This window comes from Diadema antillarum, unplaced genomic scaffold, assembly GCF_040938485.1.
Source record: "Diadema antillarum isolate AM-2024a unplaced genomic scaffold, OU_Dant_1.0 seq00000483_RagTag, whole genome shotgun sequence".
Classification (NCBI taxonomy): Eukaryota; Metazoa; Echinodermata; class Echinoidea; order Diadematoida; family Diadematidae; genus Diadema; species Diadema antillarum.
This window is the reverse complement of record NW_027271446.1, coordinates 948,972-957,920: the sequence shown is the minus strand read 5'-3', so window position 1 is coordinate 957,920 and position 8,949 is coordinate 948,972. Positions and strand designations below refer to the sequence as shown.

Genomic DNA, 8,949 nt, shown 5'->3' with positions numbered 1-8,949 from the left:
GACGTCATCATATCATCATCTGAAATCAAAAAAGTGGAATTAATTTTTTTGAGGTACTGTTTCTGACATTCATTTGCTCGTATCTCTGTTGTTTAAGCTCAATATTATCCCAAATTCAGATATGTTGTACTTTGAACATTTGCCTTTTAAGTCCAAATCATGGTTTTGAAATTTGATGACGTCGTCATACCTTAAATTGTGATTAAAGGTAAAGATGCAAAATCGGACAAGTTTACGTGTTATGTCTATGGGAGGTGATTTTTTTTTTTAAATCATGCATTGACTTGACAACGTTTAAGCACCTTTATCTCAGCTGATTTTGCTTCATTTCCTCTGAAACTTAAGTATCTTGTAGCTGAGACAATAAGCTTCAGTAATCATGCATTTTATATTTTGAAATCTCATCATCAGGTTGACAATTTTGCAGTTTAAAACTGAAAATGAGAATGGAATGTGGACCAAACGATTCCCGATTCATCTTTCACATACATAAGTTTACGTTCCTCATATTTTCTCGCCGAGACGTATGGCCGAGTGGTTAAAGGCGACGTCTCAGAGACGTGAGGTTGCGGGTTCGAACCCCACAAGATCACGAAACAAAATACTTTGCTATTTTACTTTTTTTTCTTCAATTTTGTATTACATATTCGTCCATGTAGAAATCACGTTCGTATATAAACGCACCTATACACACACACAGACACACAGACACACACCATATCCCTCTTTTTTGTGTTGGAGACCACATTGCTTCGACTGCTGCAAAATTTTGCAGGCTGACTTTGTCAAACCGATCATAGTATGTAATGACGACGACGGAGGTGTTGTACTTTGAACAATTGTCTTTCAAGACCATGTCATTGTTTTGTACTTTGATGACGTCATCACACTGAAAATTGTGATTAAAGGCAAGGTATCAAAACCAGCCGACTATAGGCTTTATGTCTACGGCGCGTATTTTTCCCCAAGTTGCCAGAAATGGCATAGCGACATCAGTCGTAACAAGGCCGCATTTCCGTCTAGCAATGCACTACATGTTCACGCGGCCACGATTGTTGAGTGGGCATTGACTTTTTCCCCCTGTAATATCTATACATTTCTTTTTTGCCTTACCATTTCCGGGGATGTCCCGTGGCCGAGTGGTTAGAGAAACGGTTTTGCATGCACGCTCAATATAACTTCAAGGTGCCTATATCACATTCTTTTCTTTGTCGATCACAGATGACCGACACCTGATGACCCCAAGCGTATCACCTAACTCGTCAGCGTGACGAGTTTCATATCTCGTTATTATTATTATTATTATTATTATTATTATTATTATCATTATTATTATTATTATTATTATTATTATTATTATTATTATTATTATTATTATTATTTATTATTATTATTATTATTATTATTATTATTATTATTATTATCATCATCATTATTATTCCTGCAATTCAGGTGTGGCTAAAAAAATCCTTTGTGAGCTTAAAGTGCTGATTGTCACAGAAAACCCCACAGTGTTGTGCACCCTGTCCAAAGTCCTAAGCACAGAAAGAGTTAAACTCTGCCCGTCATTCACAAATGTATTATACTGATCGAGAGGCTGAGCACGATTTGATTTCACAAGTCTGTATATCTTGCTATGTATGAAGTCTGTCGCATCATCTAAAGTACGTGTGTAGAGGAGAATTTACCCCTACGGAAGCTGTTGAAGCAGAAATCTAGTACATGAATATCTTTTGCATTTGTAAGTGTTCACTGATCAGTCACTGTCATTTTACTATTTTGCTTTCAACAAATATTTAAACAAATATCTCCTTGAAGTAAAGTCTCTTTATTTACTGTGTAGTCATTATTGAAAACAAAGATGAAAAATATATCTATTTGTAGATGTACATAAGAATTCTTTATAACATCTTATAAATGGAAATTCAAAGCCTTGTATATTTATTTTGTTGATGAATGTTTATCTTTAGCATCCCAAATTTGTTTGTTAATGTACTATATTCAGATATTTTCTACGTAATGTTTTATATCAATAATATATGTGTATTTTTGGAGGAAAAACAAATCACGTTCAATGCTTCTGTGTAGGTACCGGAATTGCATTTCTTTCATTCTTATTTCAATGTAATCATCAAAACAATTGCATATAATGATGTTTGTAGAACTGAGAAGATTGTTAAGCACCTGTGAAGTGTCATATTGAAATTACAATATATCTTGAGGTTTGAGCTAGTACTGGTGTTGCAAACTGATTTTGATGATTTATGTTTCATGTTCTTTGCAATATCAATGTTTTGTGTAATTGCTCTCTAGGTGGCATGTGCACATGAAATTTGTGCCTTGATTAATGATACATATCATCATATTAACAAATGCACTGCAATTGTTATGTTTGTTCTATTTATTTTGTGTGTACATCTGTGTTTGCTAAAGTCATGGTGAATATGGAGTAGATATCTGCTTCAGTGTTCAGAAATGATGTACATGTAATTTAATATCCAGATCAGGTGCGACCTTGCGAAGATAATCAGATTCCGTCAATCAATTTCTCGGATTTACATTTCCTTACTGAGCAGAATTGCTATTTTGTATGATGTACACGGAGAAACACTTGTAGCCTTTCATAAGGATGTGTCACAATACACGGGAACCTCATTGATAACGAGTTAATACCAAGTACCTGATCTAGTGACATAATTTTTGTAAGTCCCTTTCCTTATGAATTCTTTTGTTTTTATCGCTGATATAACGAGATACTTGATATAATGAGGACATTTCAATGGCTGGAAGCAGCTTGTTGTCATTAGATTCTCCTGTATTCCTTGGCCATCATGTATTGTGCAGATAAAAAAACAAATCAATCCTTTTCAGGTGCTTGGCAATAAAGTACCATTAACTTTCTACTGATTTCAGGTGTTCACAAATGTATTCTTGTGTTCCTTCAGTCCTCTTACTGATCTATACAACAAAATGAGATGAGGTAGCCATGTGTGAAGTGTAGGAGCCTACATGCATGTGTGTGTGCGTATGTGTGTGTGTGGGTGTGTGTGTATGTGTGTGTGTGTGTGTGCGTGTGTGCGTGTGTGTGTGTGTGTGTGTGTGTGTGTGTGTCTGTGTGTGTGTCTGTGTGTGTGTGTGTTGTGTTGTGTATGGGGGAGGTGGCATACATGTACTTGTCTGCATTTATTATGTTGTATAATTTGTACATGTACTCCATGTATAATACCCGGTACCGGTATGTTACACCTTGCCATATACTGTAGTGTATTGTGTAAAGGGCCCCGACCACAAGCTGTGCTTCTCTGGGGTCCCAAACCTATCATTCTGAGATTTTGCAGTTATGTCTTGTACTGTTGTTATGTTTGATTTGGTTTGAATAAACTGGAAAAAAAAATGATGGAAATTGCCCATTTCAGTGTTGTGCGAAAGACAGACCAACTACATGTATAAAGGTGAGTAGGTTATTCTTGTTACAGCAAGATCAACATGTACATCAATATCAAAGATATTGTGACAACTTATCTCATAGTTAGGGGTCACTAGTAGGTGAAGGGGTGGATTAAAACTACAAAGTATATTCAGTTGTAATAACATAATAGTCTTGGCTATTCGAAATTACAGTGCGTTAGTGGAAATGTTATCATGTTCGAGGATATTTACAATGGTGCAACATGCATAACCTTATTAATACTGAAAGTGTTCTTCATTTCCACTAACATCACGAAGTTAAACCTGTGCATTATTTGTTTTATAAAATGGGTCGATGAACTATGGTAGGGCCTAAATGTATCAGCTGGTAAAACTACATTGTATATTGCACAGGCATTCAAACGACAGTGTAAATCAAAGCAATTTTTGTTTTTTTTTTAATGCAAGTTAAACAACACAACACGTAGATTTTTTTTTTTCTTTCTTTTTCATAATAGGGCAGTGTTTTGTAATTTTGTAAATCCATGACACACATAATTTTCAATACCGGTAATGGGTATTTGAGGAGTTAATGAAGTCATACTTTCAAGAAAAAAATATTGCTGTACCTCCACTTATTTCCACTATACGCAGAAAAGGGCGGAGAACCTACCTGTTTACCAGTACGCTTACCCAGTTTACATGGCTGGTGCCTCTTCCGGGTTTCATATCAGCTGACTGGCAAAAAAAAAATCCATTATTACCAACAGGCAAAAAAAGTGCCGGTAACAAAATAAAACAAAAAAAAAAAAGGTGCTAAAATTACCTTCACTTTTGGCTGCCACTTGCGGGTTTCATCACCAGACAAGAAGAAAAAAAAAGTTTTTTTTGACAAACAATAACAAAAGATCCGAAAAACAAGCCAGTCCTTTGGCGGGCGGCAATTTTGTAGGCCTAGTAGGGTCCTATAGGCCTGCAATCTCAGGGTTAATCAGCTTCACAGCAATAACAAGAGTAAAAAAAAGAAAGAAGAAGAATTGAGGGGGTAGGCCTACGTCTCTTAAACCACATTTTTCTTGTGCTGCTTCCGGGGTATCAAAAAAAGAAGAAGAGAAAAAGTGGGGTCCAAGTGGTTAGACCCTGATTTATTCATATTTAGGCATACAAGAAAGTGGGGGTCAGTGCTCCTCCCCCCCCCCCCCCCCACACACACACACACACGCGCCCTGTGTGTACAAAAGGTCACTTTCGTTTACGTTGAGGTGGCCGCTATAGACAGGTTTGACTGCACTAACATATCACGCACACACACACCGGATCCAAAGCCACATTGTACGAGTGCGAAGCTAGCGGATCAGCAATGACGAAGACCAGCTTCAAGAAGCGTGATCATCATCGGCCAACATGACGTCGTTAATCAGACAAGCGTTACTCACCGATGTTTCAACAATTTGGAAGTTACAGAGCATACGAAGATTGTTTTCTAATGGTGAGTCTTGAATCGATGATGATTCGACGAAAAAAAAAAGCATGCAATACGACAACTTCATTTCATTTATGCTCAAGATTTCTCCATACATATGTAGCATGGTCCCACGAGTTGAAAATGGTGTTGGACTGCTGCACGAGTATGCAGTACTCAGTAGTTTCCATTCCCATGGCGGCCGGACTTGAGTATGACGCTGCCACAGTCTCCAGTTGAAACCGCATGGATTTATTATACGAAGAATGCGAACCAAAGTGTGTCACATGTTCAATGCGTATTTAATATACTTTTTTATATGGTCTACTTCCCTTAGATCGAATAAAACATCAATTCAGTTCGGGAAACCCACTCACAAGGGGGGCCCCTCCTTATAAGTAACCCGTCCCCCTTATAAGTAACCCCGTCCCCCTTATAAGTAACCCCCGGGGCACCCCTTATAAGGAGTCTCCATGCTTTTTTGCAGTGCAACGCGAAAATGAAAGGACTGCGGCAATTCGCTTGATTATGTCCATAAAGCTTCACAAGTTTCCTAGTTACGAAATTTGAGCAAAATCGGTTCGAGGCATCATATCTAAAATCATGGATTTAAATGCGATGTCAAACGACCCATGCGAATGCTGAAATGCGAGCGATTACTGGCGTGAGTGTCGCCAGGCGCGGTGGCGCGGCAATGCTCGAGGGCAGACGTGGCGACTGAGTACGAAAGTCTCCGTACTCAGTCGCCACGTCTGCACTCAAGCATTGCCGCGCCGCCGCGACTGAGTACGAAAGTCTCCGTACTCAGTCGCCACGTCTGCACTCAAGCATTGCCGCGCCGCCGTGCCTGGCGACACTCACGCCAGTAATCGCTCGCATTTCAGCATTCGCATGGGTCGTTTGACATCGCATTTAAATCCATGATTTTAGATATGATGCCTCGAACCGATTTTGCTCAAATTTCGTGAGTAACTAGGAAACTTGTGAAGCTTTATGGACATAATCAAGCGAATTGCCGCAGTCCTTTCATTTTCGCGTTGCATTGCAAAAAAGCGTGGAGACTCCTTATAAGGGGTGCCCCGGGGGTTACTTATAAGGGGGACGGGGTTATTTATAAGGGGGACGGGTTACTTATAAGGAGGGGCCCCCCTTGTGAGTGGGTTTCCCGAACTGAAGTAATTATTCAAATGTTATTTGCCTGATCTCGGATGGTCCTGTTGTTTGAACAAAGATGGGATGCCAGATGGTTTGTTGTAAAGAGGTTAATACATTAAATTAACGGTTAGAATCTAGTTTTAGATATTTTCTAGATCTCCTATAAATCATGATAAATTTTGTAAAATAACTGCAACTTTGCAGAAACATGAATGATACTTAAAGCAACTGCAGTTACATTTTACTTCAAATGTTAGATCGTGTATAAAGAGTATGGTGAAGTCAAAATTTACAGGTGTGTGAACTTAAACAACTGTTACAGTAATTTCTCTGGTAAAGCATCGTATTTTTCGACCATGATAAGAACTGACTCCTAGATTTCGCGCAATGAATTTGTTACTACTACTACACCGATAAGAAATGCATGTTTGAATTCTTTTAGTTTTTTAGTTTGAATTTCACACTTGATTTACACCATTTTTTATTCATGAACGTGTAGGAGAGAATGAACTTACGTTTTACAGTTTTAGGGTAACATCCCCAGTATTCGGTCACTTCAGCTTTTTTGCAATATTTTTCAAACTAAAATGATACATACATACATCATATCTACAGCAATGTATGTAAAATATAATGAAATTTCTTTAATCTCAATTTTCATTTTGTTAAATATCACACAGAATTTCACAAAATCGCAAAATGTATCACCTTACGCGATATATGTGCGTTCAAAGTCAATGCGTGTTCAAGGCAGCTGAAAAACGCACGGGCGCACTACCTTGTTGGCGCAAAATTGCATCGGGGACGTTGCGGCGCCTGTTGGTGACCGAATAGTGGGGACTCGGCACTTGCATTCAACCCTTGTACATTGTCATTGAGACACTGTATCGGCATGTATGGAAATTTTGTTTTTCTTTTGCGTTTTTGAGGATACCATCAAACTCCAAGCTTGCAATAAGCAAAATGTCCCGTGAGAGAACAGCCTATTTCTCTATTTTTAGCGCTTTTTCGGCAACCCGTACTCTTAAAACTGGGCCTTATCCGCGCGCGCTTTTGGAAAGTAGCGCCGATTCTGCACTTTTGACGGTATAATTTGGGATTTTGGATGGATTTTTGGAGGGGGCTAAGGGAGTTTCCTGTTGTGAATGAGTGTGCAAGTATGTGAATTGATGTGATTTGCGTGTGTTGTGACAGTTGAACTTACTGGCTAGTGACTAGTGATAAGTGACCAAATACTGGTAGCTGACCGAATACTGGTGCTCTTACCCTACATATATTTGAAAGAGTGGTCTATTCATAGAAACGGTCAAATCATGGGCAACATGCTTTACCGCATAATATCTTGGAACCTCTGTTAGACCAAGATCATGTACATAGTACTTTATTTGTGTTCTTCGTGTGAACCCATCACTCAGGTCCAACTTTGTCCAAGGAGAGACCATCATTGGAATCCTTGATCCAGTGGAAGAAACTACCAGCTCCAAAGAAGCCCGAGAGAGACTACTGGACGGAGAAGCGAGCGCTGTTCGGCGAGAACGACTACAAGGACATCCTCGGGGACGGCACGTATGATCTGAAGAAAAACGTGAAGACGGGACCGTGGTGGATGCGCGGCTGGAAAGGAAACGAACTGCAGATGTTGATCAGGAAGCGAAAGATGGTGGGGTACCAAATGGGACCAGAAGCAAGGCACAACATGAACAAGAGAATCGGTTACTTATTTAAGCAGTTAAATAAGAATAAGGGCAAGTGGTACTACCATGGTGACCGCTGATTTCCAGCAAAGCTGGGAGCAAGAAAAAGTAAGACGGATACTATAAATGCACTTTTGTGAAACATTGTGCTTGTTATGCCAGAGCCATGTGGAAGCAGTGGTGCTCACGCTAGAGTTGAAGATTTTGATTCTGTTTAGCATGCGCTCCTTTGTGAATCGAGGAACAACAAATTGTAGTTCTTGATCTTCCCGAGCAGCAGAATCAAAATTCTGTCTGTCAGCTTTGTGAGGGTCATAGACTGGTATCTTGATACAGAGCAGTCATCCACTGTTCAGTCGGCAGTCTCGACAGACTTTACGGATGTTTGTGCTGCTACATGTGGTGTACCAGAGGGGTAGAAAGAGATACTCGTAGCAAGTGAATCAAAGGGGATGTCAAAACTACCTCAAAGGAAATTCTAATGGTTGTGCTTTGAGGATGCTAATGATAAGATGCCACATGTGATTGGATGCTATTTGCCAGATATTGCTGTCGTATACATTGGACTCCTCCCTATGTCATTAGTCTGGTTCACTCAGCCCATGTACAAAGTGGAACACAGTTATAAAGAGGTCGATGTATATTCTACATTGTAAACCCTCTTATAACGAGGGATTTTGCAGGACTGAAGTCTCTCTACAGTGTATTTTTGTTTTCTTTTCTATCCTGATGTAGTGAGAATTCTGGTATAACAAGGAAATTGTTTGGTTGTTGTTTTTTTAATTTATGTTCTTACATTAGAACGGGCTTCCCTTGTATGAAAATGGTGAGTTAATCCTCACACAACCGAAAGTGCAGATCATGTTATTGCAATGTGCAAGCAAAAATGTTGCTAATGCATGGTGATGCCAAGAGTTAAGTTTTTTTTTTTTTTTTTTTTTTTTTTTTTTTTTGGGGGGGGGGGGGGGGGGAAGGGGGTAATCGAGGTAATCACAAAGTATATGTATACTGTAAACTTTATGTCACCATCTGGGCCCTGTTTCATAAAGCTGCTCGTAAAGTTACGAACAAGTTACGAGCAACTGGTGATCAGTTCTGATGTGCTATACTTATCAGAATTTTCACAATTTAGCACAAGAACTGTGAGGGGAAGGGGGTAGTCACAAATATTTAAGCTTATGTTGTGATCTGGATAATAAGTTCTTGAGGGGGATGTGTGTAATTTCCACA

At 39.2% G+C, this 8,949-nt stretch overlaps 1 protein-coding gene across 1 annotated transcript; it reads left to right on the top strand.

The window, feature by feature from the left end:
* Window positions 1-4,766: 4,766 nt before the first annotated feature.
* On the top strand, window positions 4,767-7,888 carry LOC139733559 (large ribosomal subunit protein mL51-like). The gene is made up of 2 exons (XM_071644370.1): window positions 4,767-4,897; window positions 7,441-7,888. Exons 1-2 carry the CDS (start codon window positions 4,813-4,815, stop codon window positions 7,797-7,799), a joined length of 444 nt encoding a protein of 147 aa, XP_071500471.1. The 5' UTR covers window positions 4,767-4,812; the 3' UTR covers window positions 7,800-7,888.
* The last annotated feature ends 1,061 nt before the right edge of the window (window positions 7,889-8,949 follow it).

What these genes read in the sequence shown, in the direction of transcription:
- LOC139733559 (XM_071644370.1), top strand. Translation starts at nt 4,813, where the DNA reads ATGACGTCGTTAATCAGACAAGCGTTACTCACCGATGTTTCAACAATT. An exon ending in ACGAAGATTGTTTTCTAATG is followed by an intron (nt 4,898 to 7,440) that starts GTGAGTCTTGAA and finishes CCCATCACTCAG; the next exon opens with GTCCAACTTTGTCCAAGGAG.